Raw genomic sequence first — 17713 nt, 5'->3', positions numbered from 1 at the left:
AATGCAGGGAGAGCTGCTGAAACACAAACTCGGCCCTGTCATCCTGGCCTCCCAGTCTCCAGGGACCAACCATGGCCTCAGGATGAAGCCGTCAGTTTGCTCTGTCCCTCTGCCCACCCTTACGTCTGCTGTGGAATAATCTTTTGTACACTGTGGAAATGTATCACTCCGATTAGTTTACTAGAAAGCTGAATGGCCAAAAGTTAGGCAGGATTTCCAGGTACAGAGGATGCTGGGAAGAAGGGTGGGGTCACAAGGAGACACAGAGGAAGCATGACGTGTAGGAGATGAGATAAGTCGTGAGCCACGTGGCAGCACTTAATAGAAATGGGTTAAGTTCTAAGAACTAGTTAGAAACAAGCCTGAGCTGTCTGCCAAGCTTTCATAAATAATAATAAGTCTCCTGTCATAGTTTGGGAACTGGCAGGCAAGATAGGAAAAGATTAGCTACTACACATGTCTGCGCTTTCTCCAGTATCCTAACGCAGTATTTCTTCAGCTCTTTGACCTCTCCTCAGGGCTTTAGTATATGTTGCCCATAAAGCCTGGAGCATCTTGGGCAATTCATCCAATTGTCACAAATCAATCAGCTCTGTCCCATGGCTGATTATACCACACACTTCACGCCCACCATTCCTGGGCCTCCCTTGACCTTGTTTTTGTTTTGTATTTGACTGTTTGGTTTGTTTGTTTTGTTTTTCAGACAGGGTCTTTCTTGCTAAGTAGCCCTGGCTGACCTAGGACTGGCTAAGTAGATCATGCTGGCCTTGAACTCACTGACTCAGTGAACTCACTGCCTCTGCCTCTCAGGTGCTGGAGTTAAAGACACACACCATCATGCCCCAGGCCCTTGACTTTAATTATTATGAAATCATCCAGATCTGAAAACACTTCAAATTTTTATCAAATAATTATCGAACACTTTTGGAGCCCCCCTCCATTACAATGTCTTGAAGGAGGCAATACTGGAGCTCAGACCTCCCCACATGCACAAGTATGCTACCACCGACTTCCCCAGGCCAGACGTGCACAGTTCGCTGAGGCCTTTGTTGAACTCCCATCCTGGTTCTCTCCTTCCACTGAAGGTGACGCTGTCTTGAATTTCATATTCACTCCTACACCTGCCTTGCTACACCACATGTGTGTGCCCCTGAGAAACACATACAGAGAACATCCCTGAATCCAAATATCTGAAACCCAAGATACTCCCAAATATAAAACATTCCGAGTGTTGACATGACATCCTGAGCAAAAAAATCCACATCTGACTTCAAGGGGTGGGTGTCAGTCAAATGCAGGTGCACTCATAATAATGGATAGAGCTGCTCTCAAGATTATGTGTATATAAGGTGCATATGAAACATAAGAATTCCATGTTTAATAATAATAAAGTCCAAGCAGAGGCAGATGCTTTCTACTGGGTCCCTGTTTCACTGCAACACCGCCTTGCACAGCTGGTGTCTGTACATCCACTGAGTTGGTACAGGCCCTACTCAGCGAACCTACGAGGCACAAAGGCCTGCCTGTCTTCAGCTTTAACACTTGTTGCTAGATTGTTCAACAAGGTTGTTCTGTCAATGATTAGTAACTGCTGTTGGAGCCTCTGCCTATTCCTCCTGCCCCTGCCACCCAAAGAAAAGAATCTAAGACCATCAACTTATACCAAGGCTTCCCAGACTCTCCCTCTTCAATCTGCTGCAGCTGGATAATCTGAAGGGCTCCCCTGTCTCCAGCTGTTGGCACTTTGCAAAATCACCAGACTATAGAGGCTGCCAAGAAGCAGCATAGTGACTCTGGAGGCCCAGATCTGATCGTAGACTGATCTTTCTGGCTGTGCATCTTTGAGCAAGTTACCTCACCTCTCTGGGCTTGTTCCCTTACCTACAAAATGCAGGCACTAGCCATAACCATCAACAGGGAAGCCACAGTGATTATGGGATACAGGGGTTACCGGGAACTCAGATTACTTCAGCAGCCACAGAGAACCACTAACTCTGTATTCATCAGAGTGGCATTAGTTCCACAACTGACACCCCGAGCCAGTTGCTGACACACTGTGATTTACCAACCCACGTGAACCAGAGGTTGTAGAGGTCATTTTGCTCATATGTGATAAGATTCAGGCAATATCTAAACCACCCCTCTCCTCTCCAGGGTTGCCTTCATAGGCAGGCCTTGCCAGTGGGTCTCCAGAACTACATCCTTCTGACCCGGTAACAGCTGGGATTTAAAGGGTCTCCTGAAAATTCCCAGGCCTATCCCACCGCTGCAGGCCACGGGCCCTACCTGAACCATCATCATGCAAGGCAGGAGAGGACCAGCTCACGCCCCAGGATGGAGGGCTGGGTTGCCACCTCTAAACACACACAGAACGGAACTGTGAAGGAGACCCGGATAAAACGCCCAGAACACAGGCGATGGAGCAGACCAGACTAATAAGACTCGCCAGGCCATTCCCACTTCCAGACCCAGCAAGCTGGCGTTGCAGTGACATCTGCAGGTGTCGTCACACAGCAGCACTGAAGCTTGCGGGCTCTGCCTGAACTTCAGCTGCCTTAGCCACTTTGGGGCGGGGGGCGGGGGGTGAGCTATGTTCCCACTGTGGGTATGTGCCAGGTTCCTGGGCTTCAAAAATCCCCCCACTCCACCCAGGAGCAGTTGAGACGACCAGTAGACACCACCGTGTCTGATTTGCTCAGATCACTTCAGTGACTTCACTGAGAACCACGCAGAAGACAAGAACCAAGACGCCTACCGAGTCATCAAGGCCAGCCCTGTGCTTTGCAAGCAGAAGGAACGAGAGTCTCCGAGGAAGGGTCTTCCTGCTGACACACACTCCCTGCCCAGAGGTGCCCTGTACCCCTGCTCTGCCACTGTCACATGAACAGCTGCACACACCTGTGGGGAGATACAATCTGAACCCCAGAAGGGCCAGGCTGGGTCAGAGGCCTCACTCAGAAAATGGCTAAGTTCAAGTCACTGTCTGCTGTCACTTACAGTATTTAACTAAGACTGTGGAGAGGGGCCCCTGTGGAGGAGGGAGACCCACAGACAGACAGACAGACAGACAGAGCTATCCATACACTCTGATGCAGACTTGTAAACACACACACACACACACACACACTCACCTAGATCCATAGGTCATGTATGTCCACCTTCACAAACATCCCACAAAGAAAAGGGCAGCCCTCAACCTAACACTACCTTACCCAGCCTTCCAGGACCCCAAAACCAACAGGACTGCTGACCTCTGTACACATCTGTACTCCCAGCACCAGGAAGGCAGAGGCAGGATGATCACCCACATGTTCAAGGCCAGCCTGATCTATACAGCAAGACCCTGCCCCAAATAAAAACAAAAACCAAAAGGAAGACTTCAGACCATAGGGGCCTTTATTCCATGACAGAGTCAGACAGGAACAAGATTCGTTCTCAGGCTTCATCAGAAGGTGTAGAATACTGGGGACATAGACTGGACCCCAAAGTAACAATAAGTTAGGGGAGATTCTTAGGCTGTTGACAAGGCAGAGGTCAAACGGGACTCCCTCAGAGCCACTCCCAGCTGCCCAGTTCCACCCTCCCAGCAAGGCTGCTTCCAGGACAGATGGCTGCAGCTGAAACACAACAGGGCAGGGGAGACAGGGAGGGCAGAGTCACCCAGTCATGAAACCACTCAGGTATTCAGAGCCAGATGTGCCTCACAGCTGGAGGTGGCCAGGAAGCAGTCCTGGAGAGAAGGCCCGCTCACCAGGCTCTCAGTGAAGTTCCTGCAGGTTCTCATAGTCGGGAGCTTCCTCTCCCTCCACTCCCTCCTCTTCTCCTTCATCTTCCACCTCCTGGGACGTCACAGTGGCTGGGAGGGAAAGGCAGAGGGAGATTGGTGTTCAGTCCGCAGGCTACCTGTTCCAGGCAGCTCTCCAAACTTCTGCCCCCTTCCACCTCGGTACACACCCTGCTCAGCTCCGCTCACTGGCTGCAGCTCCTGGAGCACATTGACATACTCCCGGCTCCCATCTGTGGAGGACAGATCAAGAGGGACAGTCACGGGAAGGGCAGGCCACGAGAAGGGCGGGGAGAGGCTGTAGAACATACCTGGAGCACAGAGCCACCTACCCAGAGACGCTTCTGCACTGTCCTCACTCTCAGGAACATTCACGTAGTCTTCACCCGACTCCACTGCAGGACAGCCATTGTACAGTGACTAGCAGACCCTCAGCCAGGCACTGCTTCCCAGAAGCCCCCCTTGGTCTCCAGACACAACCTTCCCCTGAGGCAGCCCACAGGATATTCAGGAAAAGCAAGGGGAGCAGCCTGGGCAAGGGCCAAGAAGATGGACAGAGATCCGCTGAACCAGGGCCACCGGGAAATGAAACAGTATGCCACAGTACGGCTGGGAGCAGGGATCAAAGGAGCTCAGAGGACAGACATCTTGGTGGCACTTGAAGGAGGTGGCACACTTGGCCCAGATGGTGTCCCCTCTTCATCAGACCTGTCTGGGTACTCAACATTACCAGTCATTGCCCACACCACATCTTCCCAGGCCCACACATATCACTCGCTCTGTTACATTGCTCTTTTGGTTTCACAGTTGCCTGGTTTTTGTATGAGCAAGTAGACAAGCGGGGCTTTGGAGCCAAATATCAGGGTTCAAATCCCAGCTCCAGCCAGCTGTGTAACCTCAGATAAGTTACCCCAATGTTTTATACCTCAGTTTTCTAGTCTGTAGAATAAAGTTCATAACAGGACCTGCCTGCAGGGACTATTGTGAGAACTGAAACAGTAAATTGTAAAATCCAACCTGCCATATGCTATGTGCTACTAAGTATCTATTCATAAACCTGCTGGGCATGGCGACACAAGCTTGTGGTTCCAGAAGGCTGAGGCAGGTGGTAACTTGAGCTCTGGGTTTAAAGACAGAACTGGGTGGGCATCACTATAGCAAGACTATGTCAATCAATCAATCAGTCAGTCAATAGAAATGAATGAAGGAACCCTAGCATAGTACAGAGACGGAAGAGAAGGGCAGGAGGGGAGGATGTAGTCAGCGGAGCACCCAGCAACTGTGAGGTTTAATGAGTTATATGTACTACAAGGAAATAAAGCAGGTCCTCGGTCACCAGCAGCCCCTTTAGTGTCTTCGTGTGTGTGCTATGCAGATGCATGCATCCACAAACACGCAGAGGCTTTATTCACTCCACCTCAGATCCTTGAGATATGGCCCCTAGCAATGATTCTTTTATCATTACAATTTTGCTGAGTTGACCTACTAATCCCTAACATAATCCAGCAGACATACCCAGGAAATAAGAGAGGGAATGGATGAATGGGTGGATGGATGGATGGATAGACGCATGGATGAATAGATGGATGGATGGAAAATCATTTAAACATTCTCAGGGTACAAGAGAGAAATCACAAATTAGAAATCTAGATTACAAATGGAACCAGAGTCCAGGTGGAACATGCCTATAATCCCAGCACATAGAAGGCAGAGACAATTGGATCACTGAGTTAAAGGCCAGACTAGTCTACAAAAGTGAATTCCAGGGCAGCTGAGGCTACACAGTGAGATTCTGCCTCAAACAAACAAACAGAAAAACCACGCAGGGCCAAGGTATAGACACAATAGTCTAGGGTAAATGCAGAAGGTTGGGTGTTCCTGAATTAAAACTCCAAAATTCAGAATATTCCAAAATTCCAAACCTTTTAAGTACTGGTATGATGCCACAAATGGAAATTTCTACACCATGAAACTTTGGTTTTATGCAAAAGGTTAAGTAAAATTTTCATAAACTACCTCCAAGGCTAAGCATGGTGGCACACACCTTTAATCTCAGCACCCAGGGGGCAGAGACAGGCAGATCTCTGTGAGTCTGAGGCTAGCCTGGTCTACATATCGAGGTCCAGAACAACCAAGGCTATACAGTGAACCCTGTCTCAAAAAAGCAAAACAAAACAAAATTCTACCTTCAAAAAAATATACACATACATACATACACACATATATAGTGTGTATATAAATATATATGGTGTGTATAAAACATGATTTAATTCCATGTTTAACCTTGAGTTCCATCCCCAACAGAATTCATTGTATGTGTATAAATATTCCCAAATCTGCATCTAAGAGTTTCAGCTAAGCGATACTCATGCTATAGAGAGAAGAGACTGAAAAACTGAAAATCACCAAACCCCAAGGAACGTCCCTGAAAGGACAGCGGGAAGGAAAGAGACCAAAGTAGAAAAATGCGGCCCAAGAGGAACAAAGAACACATGGTAAGCAGAAGAAAGCTTCAGAGAAGAGAGTGTGAGTGAGAGACAGACAGACAGACCGAGAAACAACCTCTAACCAAAGTTCTTACAGACATATTAGATGGTAGTGCTTCCATGGAACAAGAACAGGGTACTATATAAAAAGAACACTGAGAAGCCCAAGAAAGAGCTTTTAGGTAAGAGAAGTGATTTTTTTTCTTTTCTTTTGTTGGTGGCAGTAGTGCTGCTCTGGTTTTTGAGACAGGGTCTCATTCTGTCGTCCAGGCTAGCCTCAAACAACCCTTATAGGTTATAGGCGTGTGCACTCACATCCAGCCAAGAAATAAAATTTCAGAGGAAGAGCTAAGGAAGAATCAGGACATCCAGACAACAGACAAAAATGATAAGACAAAGAGGGTGGAAAGGTGAAAGGAAAAGCCAGGCAATCAGCAGTGAAGAGTAGGAAGCCCAGCATCTGAAGGAGGAAATGGAAGGGCAGCGATCATCACAGAAATGAGAGGGAAGAGAGGAACAGAAGCACATGGCGGAAGGAGGTAGACAGAAACCCCAACTCACTGGAGAAGGCGCTGTCCCGGAGGCCAGGGTTGCTGGGCACAGGAGCAGAGGAAACGACAGGAATGGTGGCAGGGGTGCTGTCAGGAAGCACCTCTCTGGAAGGAAGGAATGAGGGGGTAAGAAAGGGGACCCAGCTTCTACTCCCACCCTCCGCCTCTCCACTCACAGGTAGCCCTCATTGGGGTAGTCCTCCTCGTCTTCCTCGTCGTCATCCTCATTCTTAGAGGCTGGCTCTATGAGGAACGAGAAATCAACATGACCTGCGACAGGCCCAGCCTCCCCCACCCCGCCCAGTGCCCCAGACCCTAGACCCACCCTGGTTCTCGTAGCTCGCCACACTGTTGACTTCAAAGAGAGGGAGAGGAAGATGGAGTCAGTGCAGACAGCACGCCCTCTCCCCAGCCCTCTAGCCCCGTACCTCCTTACCATCACCTGAATCCTGAGGGCAAGGTGGCATCCGATGGGAACCCCCAAAGGGCTGTGGGGATCTCCTGGAAGTCAAAGGTCAGGGACCAGGTCTAGATAGGACTCTGGGGGCAAGAGGCGTTACAACAGGGAAAAAGTTACCCCACCCCCATCCTAGAAGGTGAGGAGGCACAGTGGATCAGAGGGAGGGAGCTGAGGGGTACTCACAGGTCTGGCTGAATCACGGGTGGGAAAGAAGCTACATGAGGATACGAAGTGCCAGTTGTTGCGGGGCTGGTTATTTCTGAGGACGCAGAACCAAGCTTGAGAGGACTCCAGACATTTCCCCCCACCACCCATGTCAAGGCCTCGAAGGACAGATGTACCCATAAACACCATACCCTAAACAGGCATGGGGGCTCCCACTTTCCCCCAACCCAACCCAGATAACAGTCCTGCAGACAACTTAGAGACAAAGGCACACTCCTGAGAGCCCTCAAGGAAGGCCAAGGACACAGAACTTACGAGTTGATTTGATGAAGTTATTGCTTGGGTACAACCTGACAGGAAAAAGGCAGCTTGAGTACAGGGCCAAGCGGGCCCCAGCCCCAAGCCCTTCATCAGAACAAAGGGAAGACACAGGGCAATGGGACTGAACACTCACCTCTCTGTGGACACACTGTCATAGGAAGCTAGAGGAGAGAGCGCCAACGAGGCAGGATCAGGGTACACTGGGAACAAAGACACTCAGTCCCATCCTACCCCCCAAGCAGGGCTGAGGTACGAAGAATCAGAGGGAGCCAGGGGCTGGGGATCCAATGGGGTAACCAGCGTCCAATACCCTACAGCTCCCCCACTTACCTGGCAGCTCACGGCAGCGCACGCACAGGGCAGCCAGGAGCGTGACCAAGAAGGGCAGCAACAGGAGGCCCAGCCCCATGGGGCTCAGAGTGTCTGCTTCCATCTGCAGAGCACCTGGCCCAGGCCCTGCTGCACTGCAGCCCCTCCAGGCAGAGTGGCAGCAGGGATGTGGGACTGAGTGGGCCCCAGCCTGGGATCCAGTGGCAGATAGCTGTGTCCTTCTTTGGGGCTCAATGACCCCCCGCTTCCTTGCTGAACTGAGTTGAGATCAGTGTTGGGAGACGCTGGTCCCAGAGCCTGAGTTGGGGCCTGTGCCCCAGCTACCAGTCGCACGATCCCTGTGCCCAGCTGTACCTGCCCCTTTCTTGTTCCCCGCCTGCTTCTCCTCCTCACCACCCGCATGCGACAGGAAGCTGTGGTGAAGGCAGGAAATCATCAGGCTCCTCAGCCGGCTGCGCCTGCCCCCTGCCCACTCACCCCCACCCAGTTGTGGGAAGGGGGAGGAGGCAGAGGGACTAAGTGAAGGAAGGGTCCGAGGCTGCAGAATAAGGCAGCCCCTCGGCTAGGAAGGGAGACACGTGCCAGCTAGGCCGGCTGTGGCCTCCCCATCCCTGGAGGGGAGACTCTGCTAGGGACTGTGGAGAGCAAGGGCAGTACTGCCCCCACCTTGCAGGCTTGCCTCTGGGAGATCAACTTCCAGGGGACCACAGTGAGTCACGGTCACACCGAACCAACTCACTCAGAAGAGAGCGGTCCTCCTTCTAGATTGGTCAGCCCCGAAGACAGGGACTCACCCACAGGGTGACCCAACTGCCCCTGGTAAGTCCTGAAGCTACACACATTCCCTAAAACCAATGGCACCCACAGAGAGACAAGCAGCCAGTCACTGTCTGCTTACAAATTTTATTCCATTACAAATAGCACCAAACTCCTTGGGTAGCCCTAATAGACAGGACACCCCCCATTTCTGGACCCCCCCTTCTCTTCCCTGGGCTGCCCATGTAGTGTCTGGGAGCTGGGACATATCCCAAGGCTTCCTCCTCGGACCTGGGTCTGTTGAGGGCTTTTGCCTGGGCACCTCCTGGCGTGGGCCCAGGGCCTGTGCACCTGGGACTGGATGGGCAACAGCTCCTCAGATGAGAACGCTGGACACGGGGACACGGGTAGAACGGCCTCGCTGAGGGACCACAATCCGGTCATCTGAAGGCCCTGTCTCTTGCAACAGACCTGAGGGGAAAGGGTCAGAGCCAAGGCCAATCAGATAAGAGCCAGCAAGGGGACAGGTGACAAACGGGCAGAGGGGCAAAGACAAGACAGTAGTGAGAACCCTCGGAACTGTGTACAGGCGGAAAGCCCGATACACTCTTAGACAGGCTCAAAGCTGAGTGGGTGGTACTGAGAAGCTGGTACTCTTGACCCTGGCAGGTGGCTGGGGCCTGGGTTGATAGAACAAGTCTGAGTGGTGGGAGAGCTGTGAACTAAGAGATGTGGGGTGCAGACGTGTGAGCCAATGATTGGACAGACCAACGGGCAGTACTGTGAACGTGGGCTGACCATGGCCCTCACTGACCCTGCACGTGGAGTTGAGCCCGCCGGCGGTCATCCTCAATGAACATGGCAGTGCCCAGGAAAGCCGCGCCACCCAGGGCCCCAACAAAAGCACAGAGCATGAGGGAAAACTGCAGGGCCCGGAACTCGGACAAGAAGGAAGCAGGCCAGCTCCGTCGGAGGCGGTCAGAAATCTGTTGGGACAAAAGAGTCAGAGACCCAGGGATGGGGAGCCCTGAGCACCAAGAAAATGAAAAGTGAAGCCTAGAAGACCCTGTTTGGGCCACAGCATGAGACCCACAGCCCCGAAGGTAAAACCTTTACACAACTTCCTCCCCATCCACCAGAGGCACTAAGGGGAAAAGTACCACAGGTGACTATTGCCTAACTAGGCCAGACTAACCACCCCATCCACCTAGGCTCCTGTCACCAGCCACCTGCAAGGGTGGGGAGTACCAGATCCCAAAAGCATCCCATCCCGGTCAAGGATAGTACTCACTAGACCAATGAGGTAAGGGCTCCCAGCATCACCTAGCAAATGGGATAGCACGATCTGGAAGGCCTCAGCAGTGGAGCGTCGAGTGGGGATCACCACATACTGGGGAGAGGGGAACTCAGTAGGGGTCCCGGAAAAACCAAGGACAAAGCCCACTGAAAGCCCAAGGCAAATTTGTCACTGAGGTTAAGGACAGGCAGACACGGTACAAGGCAGGCCCAGAGGCCCCTCTGTGTCTGAACTCTGCAGTACACATGCAGCTGAGATTTGAGGGGAAAGGCCAGAATTCGGAACAAGTGTCACCTTCTGACCCCATCCCTGCTCCCTTCAGCCTCTGCCCAGTTACTCACCAGTAGGATGTCAGCCACGATGGCCCAGTTCATGGACAGCAGGGTCTCCCCAATAAAGATAAAAATCTGGAGGGCAGAAGTGGGAGCGAGTCATAAGGCCAGGCTTACTTATCCACCAACTCCCTTAGTCCCCATTGTGCCCCACAAGACAGGTGCTAGCCTCAGTACCACCACTTTACACCTGAGGAAACAGCGAGGTCACATGGTTTTGCCCGCCACACCCAGCGGGGAAGGCCCACGGTTGGGATTTGAAAGAAGGCGTTCCACCTTCAGCCTGCTCTGAACTACTCTGCTGGTTGATTCTGCACATGGAGTTAGCTGCTGGCGGTCATCCTCAACAGACATGGTCATACTGCCCCTCCTGCCCCCAGTGAAGATACCCGCTAGACCCCTGGTATGTGACTCACGTAGGTGGCCACGATGCTGCCTCGGGCACAGGCCAAGGACAGGAAGAGGAAAGGTGCGGAGCCCAGGAGGCCAGCAGCACAGACCAGCGGGTCAGCCCGAGGGTTGAAGCGGCGAAGACGGCGGCTGATCTCCACACCCAGGCCCACACCCAGAACTCCAGTCAGGCATGTGATGAGTCCAAAGATGAGACTAGGGTTGAGTCCAAAGATGAGACTCCCTCCCTGGCATACTCTGCTGTAGGGGCATGGGAGCTACTCCCTCTCCTGTAGGGCCCTGACCCAGTGAGGACAGTCCACCCCAACTGCCCTCAAACCCAAACCCATCCCACATAGAACCCCCAGGCCGATGTTCCCTCATCACACAGGTTCTCGGAACCAGAAACCAAGACTCCAAGAGTGGAGTCAGAACTCAAACTCTCCCGGCCCGAGTCCAAATCCCTGATTTCCCCTACACGCAGCTCCCCCCCCTCAGCCCCTCCCACGCACCTGTCAGAGGACGAGCATGAGTCTCCAGGGAGACAGGGCAGGGTCTCCCCCAGAACAACACGGGAGCGCAGCAGGAACGCTGGGGCCCAGAGAGCCAGGGAGCCCGTGACGAAGGCCACAGCAGTGAAGCCCAGGGAGGACAGGACGAAACTAGGACTGAGGACATTGGGAGGAAGTCAGACCCACGGGGGTGCCCTCTCCTCCTCCCTGGCTTATTCTGCTGTCAGAAGCTGGATGTGACCTAAGCTTGTAACTCAGACAAATGCCTCGAGACAGCAATGCCTGGGTCCCTGGCCCTAAATATGACCTCCTGGCAGGACGCAAAACCTGGCCTGTTTCAAACTTCAGCACCCGTGGAGGCCTCAGATGTGGAAGAAAGGGGTAAACTCACTTTCGTGCCAGCGCCTTCAGATCTGCCCACCATGAGGTGGGGCTCAGGGGTGGTGAACCTGAGTGTCGCTCCACAGCTCCTCTTGGGGGCTCCTGGACCACCAGGAACAGCAGCAGAACAGCCACCACCCCCAGACCTGGTGTCACCTGGGGAAAGAACAAGCTTTGGGATGCAGGGCAGGGGTATACTGAGCCCCTGGGGCCATGAGGAGCAAGGAGGAAAGATAGCTTAGCTCCCCAGGCCTTAAACTCCATAAGGGCTGGTTTAGAAATGTTGGGACAGAGACTTGGGAAGGTTTGCTTCTGGGGACATCCTATTTTTACAGGCCTAGATTTACTTCTTTTTTGGTTACAACACCCTGATTTCTTTCAGGGGCCCCCATTTTACTCCACATGGTTCAAACTGATCTAAGGCCTAACCAAAAAGGGCTGTTAATCTCCTGCCTTCCATAACTGGTTACATAATGGCACATGACCCAGGCTCATCCAATCAGACACCATCTCATGACTATTGTTCAAGGATCTGAGGTGCCCAAGTCGCTCAGTTAAAAGACAATTATTTGGGGTTTTGTTTGTTTGTTTGTTTTTCTTTTTTTTTAATTTACTTATTTATTTATTTATAAAATTTCCACTTTCTCCCCTCCTCCCAATACCCTCCCACTCCCCCCACTCCCTCTCCTCCTCCCTCTCCAGTCCTAAGAGCAGTCAGGGTTTCCTGCCCTGTGGGAAGTTCAAGGTTCTCCCCCCTCCCTCCAGGTCTAGGAAGGTGAGCATCCAAACAGACTAGGATCCCAAAAAGCCAGTACATGAAGGCTAAACAAGACCCAGTGCCATTGTCAATGGCTTCTCAGTCTGTTTGTTTGTTTTTCAAGACAAACTTTGGAGTCCGTCCTGGAACTAGCTCTTGTAGACCAGGCTGGCCTCGAAATCACAGAGCCTTGCCTGCCTCTGCCTCCCGAGTGCTGGGATTAAATAAGGTTAACGTGGGGGAAAGGAAAGTTAAAACCAAACATGAGCGAACCCAGTGGTGGCGCGGAAGGCCTGGGTCAGCTTTACATCTGCGAGGGAGACTTTGGGCTCCCTACTGAGGACCAGACTTGCTGTAAGCTCAGCCCAGTTAGCACGGCCACAAAAAGGGAATGTATGGGACCAGCGAGCTGGCTTGGTGAGTAAAGGGTCTTGCAGCCAAACCGGACCACCTGAATTTAATCTCCAGGACCTTCGGCTGAAGGAGAAAACCGACTTCCAAAGTTGACCTAACTCCTACAGGCATGCATACACACACACACACACACACACACACACACACACACACACACACATTTTTAAAAAAGAGTTTAAAAAGGGACCATCCGACAATCAGGAAGGGAGGTCAGCAAGAATGTGGCTGACTCCCCAAACTATAACCAGACTCACCCGCAAAGCCCAGTGCCAGTCCCCAGCCACATCCTTCACTTTGGAGCCTGCAATGTAACCTAGACCACTGTGGGAAGGTAAAGGACACAAGGTACAAGCTGTCAGTCAAACACCCCACCAAGCCCCTGCCCCACACCAGGCCCACAGCCTACGCACCTGCCCACAGGAATAGCGAAGTAGAAGACACTGAGCATCCGACTCCGCTGGTCTGCCACGAAGAGGTCGGCGATCAGAGTGGGCGCAATGGTGGAGTAACTGGCCTCCCCGACCCCCACCAGGCCCCGGGTCAGGAGGAGCAGCCAGAAACGCTGGGAAAGGAGACATGGGGGAGGTGGCATCCCACCCTGGAGCCAGCCTCCCAGGAGACATCTCCAGCTAGTGCTGGAGAGGCAGCAGGGATGGCGAGAGGCCTGGGTTTAGAATCACACAGACCTGACTGGAATCTTGGCTCCACTTACTAGCTGTGACTTTGAGAAAATAACTTAACCTCTCTGAGCCTCAGTTTCCTCATCTGCAAAAGGGGAACAACAACAGTTTGTTCACATCGATACTGTGAGGGCTTCGCACTCGTTAGGTGCAAAATCAGTCTTGGGTTTCTACTGTTCCCTCCCACCTACGACCCCCCCATGGTGAACAACGATCTTAACTGGGGGCTGTCTGCTTACCAAAGGCACCTGGTGCCAAGGCCAGGGCGCATGATTACCTGAGGGCACTAGGGTCTAGGGCTGAGGACAGCAGATGGGAAGGTTTCAAAGACACTGAAAAGCATCTGCCAGGGAACCGGGAGGGAACCCCATGGCATCATGTGTGTTCAGAGTTTTTGGAAGGAAGAAGTGGGTCATTGTGTCAAAGTCTCTCCAGAGATCCGCCAAGGGCGGGGCCAGGAAAGCCGCATGAAGTAACCAGAACGCCGTTGTCAACAGAGCCCACAGAGCGGCAGGGGCAGCACTTGAGGGTGGGTGAACTGGGGAAGTGACGGCCGCCCCCGGCTGCTCTCTCACCCACATTAGCTCCAGGCTTAAGAGGAAGCCCAGTACCAGGAAGGGAGAGAACAATGCACAGAGATCAGAGGTGAAGTGTTTAGGTGGGCAGTGGGAGAGTTAGGGACGAGCAAAATGGTGAGTGGAAGAAAGCTCTAGAAGAAAAGCGAACAGGATAGGGTGGGCAGGTTAACCCAGGCAATGGAAGAGTGTACGGTGGCACAGATCACGGAAACTCTAGTGGTTCCCCCACACTCAGTCCAAAATGACTCCAGAGAGCAACAGCAATATTGATGGGAGTGGGGAGAAAGTCCAGCGCCTCACCTCTCTGGGGATGAAGGATGACCCCAGTGTCACCAGGGACCAGAAGGCAATGCCCCCGCACATGAGGTACTTCCGATTGTACCTGTCACCCAGGTAGCCGAACACTGGTGCCAACACCATATAACTGGAGATGAACACTGGGAGGAAAGCAGAGGGTCACAGCCCAGTCCAGGTCCCTTACTGCCCGCCCCCCATTCCAGTTAGGGAGCAGGGTACAGGAATGCCTAAAGAGAGTATCCGGGCCACCTTCACATAGAGAATGGAGCATCCAGCGGATATGTCCCACCCTTTTACCCAGCCTGAAACAAGTTCCACACTCCACACCACACTCACAGTGTCCTATCTTAATCCAGTCTCTGCACCTTCACACAACTGCCAAGATCGATAGCACATTAAGGTTCGGCGCTCAGTGTCCCCTCTACCAGGACCATTTTCATTTCTGTCCTGAGAGTCACAAAACTCAACTGCTTCAAATTCCAACCCAGACACACACCAGACTATCATACATACATCCCAACCCAGACACATACCAGACTATCATACATCCCAACCCAGATACATACCAGACTATCATACATCCCAACCCAGACATATACCAGACTATCATACATCCCAACCCAGACATATACCAGACTATCATACATCCCAACCCAGACGCACACCCAGACTATCATACATCCCAACCCAGACACATACCAGACTATCATACATCCCAACCCAGATACATACCAGACTATCATACATCCCAACCCAGACGCACACCCAGACTGTCATACATCCCAACCCAGACGCACACCCAGACTGTCATACATCCCAACCCAGGCACATACCAGACTATCATACATCCCAACCCAGATACATACCCAGACTATCATACATCCCAGCTCAGACACACACCAGACTATCATACATCCCAACCCAGATACATACCAGACTATCATACATCCCAACCCAGATACATACCAGACTATTATACATCCCAGCTCAGACGCACACCAGACTATCATACATCCTAACTCCATTTTCCTTTCTCCCCCCATCCCCCGGAGGGGGGTAAGCTCACTATGAACACAGGGCTGCACTGAGCTCACAGGGGTTCTCTGGCCTTTGCCTCCCAAGAGTAGGGATTAAAGGCGTGTGCCTCCACACCTGCTCTAGGCTTTCTTTCACACTCATCCATCTGAAATTATCACGTTTTAATCAATCCCCTCTGGCACAGGAGGATGTCAGCTCTTGTAGGGGCCACGACTGGGAGTCTCTCATATAATTCACAACCTAGCACAAAGCGGGTGTTCAAGTCACCTGCATTGAACAAACGAGGGTAAATGAAGCCAGCTAGGGAGATCTGCTTCTCCTCTAACTCACACCACCTTGACCTAAGACCTCGTTCTCACTTCCCCACACTAAGTACCTCCAGTTCCTCATTGACCTGGAGGAGGGAAACAAACACTTCAAGTCCCATCCACCTACCCGCTTATGTGACCCTGGGCAAACCCTAATTCTTCTCGCCCTCCGAGTTTGCTTATGAAAATACAGGTAACTCCATCAACTCCCTGTGCAAAGCAGGGAGACCGCTACTCCTCAGCTGACAGAAGGGTAAGAAGGCAGGAATGCCTTGCTAAAGTCCCATTAGGGCTACTACCACTTCTAAGGTGCACCACTAGGCCCTGGCACATAGTAGGTTCTCAGGAAGGAAGGAAGGAAGGAAGGAAGGAAGGAAGGAAGGAAATGAAGATCTTCCTGTACAGCAAGAACCCTTATTATTTACTGGTGCCTACTCTGTGCCACGCACGGCATTTCTTAGGCCTCGCACCCGTCCAATGAATTACCCCATTTTATTACTGGCTTGGGGCTTAGAGAAGGTGAGCGTGTTGCCTCCCATCAGGCAGTAAGTAGCTGGCTGGCTCCCTCTGTTAATGTGGCGTCCCAGCTCAACTAGACAGTCCTAGAGCAGTCAAGGTCATTGCCTCCAAGAGCTCTGGCCAATAAGCCCTACCTAGGCAAACCTGCACAGACGTAGGCCCAGCTGAGGCAGCAAAAGGCCGGAGGTTGTGTGAGCAGGCCCCTCACTCACCAGTCTGGATGAGGCCAGAACTGCTATCTCCGATGCTGAAGAACTGCTCGATGTCTGGAAGAACGCCTGGAAAGAAGAAAAATCTCAGGATGAGCACGGAGAGGAGACCCCATCCTGGAGAATTGCTCCCATGCCCATGTCCCTTCTTCCGAATGGCAGTGCATACCAGCCACGGTGAAGCGGTCCATGTAGTTCAGGAGGTTGATGTAACACAGCACAGCCACTATGAGGGTCGAATGGCCCTGAGACAAACCAGTGATGCGCTGCAGGCCCTCGCGGTCCGGGATCTCAGGCTCCCCGGCCTTAGAATTCCCCATGGGCCCTGGCATTCCCGGGTGACCAGGCGCTGGCCCATCATCTGGGTCATCAGCTTGGCTGAGGAACGGCGCCGTGTCGGACCCTGCCATGGTTCCAGGAGAATGCAACCGCTCACGCTCCGGTCCCACCTCCTAAGGAAGGAGGTTGGCGAAAGGACGACGAGGAGGGTAGCCCACAGCCGGCTAGGAGCGTGCTCCGATGCACAGAGCAAAACTGTGGAAAGCCCTGGGCTTCGTCATTCCCTCTGGTCCCGATAGAGGAGAGGACGCATGAGACACAGGTGACGTTGGGGACAGGAGCAAGAAGACGAGGATTCAGTCGCCCTTCCCACGCTGATGCTCTCCTCACCCCGGGAAGGAGCGAGCCACACTTGCTGTCGCTCAGTCCCGGCACTGCACCACGGCCGCCGCCATGTTACCCCAGAGCAGGTCATGTGACACCGGAACCCGACCGGAGAAAGTCACCCGGTGCAAAGATTAAGCACGTGACGCGCCGCCGACTACGGAAGCCTCCAAGGCTTCTTGGGCTCCAGCACACAGCCAAGCACCATGGCAACCCGACGCTTGTTCCCACTTTGACCAGAAGTCTCTAGGAGGCATCGCAAGTTGGCAAAGCCTTAGATGGAATGCCCATTTATCATGTTTCTTGTCATCACACAAGATAGATCACAAAGGTTTGGAAATAATACATCTCTACAGATACTAGTGAGAAGTTCCCACTTTCTTCTTCGGTGACTGGCTGATATCTTCATTGCTCAGTAATTGTTGGATGAATAATCCGAGTAGCTGCCCACTTTTATTTCCCAACCATGAACTTTTACTGTGGAC

General features: G+C 52.4%; 2 protein-coding genes across 6 annotated transcripts; both read right to left on the bottom strand.

Annotated features, from left to right (window-relative positions):
- Positions 1-3378: 3378 nt before the first annotated feature.
- On the bottom strand, positions 3379-8876 carry Lat (linker for activation of T cells). 5 transcript variants are annotated; one of them, XM_087908458.1, is made up of 12 exons: positions 8098-8876; positions 7901-7928; positions 7762-7796; positions 7465-7540; positions 7258-7322; positions 7147-7176; positions 6998-7064; positions 6832-6926; positions 4096-4179; positions 3955-4017; positions 3752-3856; positions 3379-3617 (listed from the first exon to the last, which is right to left on the bottom strand). In XM_087908458.1, exons 1-11 carry the CDS (start codon positions 8198-8200, stop codon positions 3759-3761), a joined length of 744 nt encoding a protein of 247 aa, XP_087764584.1. In that variant the 5' UTR covers positions 8201-8876; the 3' UTR covers positions 3379-3617; positions 3752-3758. The 5 variants fall into 5 exon arrangements, with proteins under 5 accessions (XP_087764584.1, XP_087764583.1, XP_087764586.1 ...); XM_087908457.1 differs by having other exon boundaries at positions 3379-3856; XM_087908460.1 differs by having other exon boundaries at positions 3379-3856; positions 4117-4179.
- Positions 8877-8984: 108 nt separating this feature from the next.
- Spns1 (SPNS lysolipid transporter 1, lysophospholipid) lies at positions 8985-17334 on the bottom strand. The gene is made up of 12 exons (XM_085693055.2): positions 16735-17334; positions 16569-16634; positions 14495-14631; positions 13347-13498; positions 13191-13257; positions 11776-11921; positions 11385-11540; positions 10899-11088; positions 10492-10557; positions 10145-10243; positions 9668-9839; positions 8985-9324 (listed from the first exon to the last, which is right to left on the bottom strand). The coding sequence occupies exons 1-12, from the start codon at positions 16973-16975 to the stop codon at positions 9230-9232; spliced, it is 1587 nt and encodes a 528-aa protein (XP_085549181.2). The 5' UTR covers positions 16976-17334; the 3' UTR covers positions 8985-9229.
- Positions 17335-17713: the final 379 nt, after the last annotated feature.

This window comes from Myodes glareolus, chromosome 7, assembly GCF_982192425.1.
Source record: "Myodes glareolus chromosome 7, mMyoGla1.1, whole genome shotgun sequence".
Taxonomy (NCBI): Eukaryota; Metazoa; Chordata; class Mammalia; order Rodentia; family Cricetidae; genus Myodes; species Myodes glareolus.
This window is presented reverse-complemented; position numbering and strand designations above follow the sequence as displayed.

Coding starts and splice junctions, on each gene's coding strand:
- Spns1 (XM_085693055.2), bottom strand. CDS start 16,975: ATGGCAGGGTCCGACACGGCGCCGTTCCTCAGCCAAGCTGATGACCCA. Junction 11,541..11,775: donor CTGAAGGCGCTGGCACGAAA/GTGAGTTTACCC, acceptor CAATGTCCTCAG/TCCTAGTTTCGTCCTGTCCT. Junction 9,840..10,144: donor GCCCTTACCTCATTGGTCTA/GTGAGTACTATC, acceptor TTGTCCCAACAG/ATTTCTGACCGCCTCCGACG.
- Lat (XM_087908457.1), bottom strand. CDS start 8,200: ATGGAAGCAGACACTCTGAGCCCCATGGGGCTGGGCCTCCTGTTGCTG. Junction 7,323..7,464: donor CCCGTGATTCAGCCAGACCT/GTGAGTACCCCT, acceptor TTTGACTTCCAG/GAGATCCCCACAGCCCTTTG. Junction 4,180..6,831: donor CCGGGACAGCGCCTTCTCCA/GTGAGTTGGGGT, acceptor GCTGTCCTGCAG/TGGAGTCGGGTGAAGACTAC.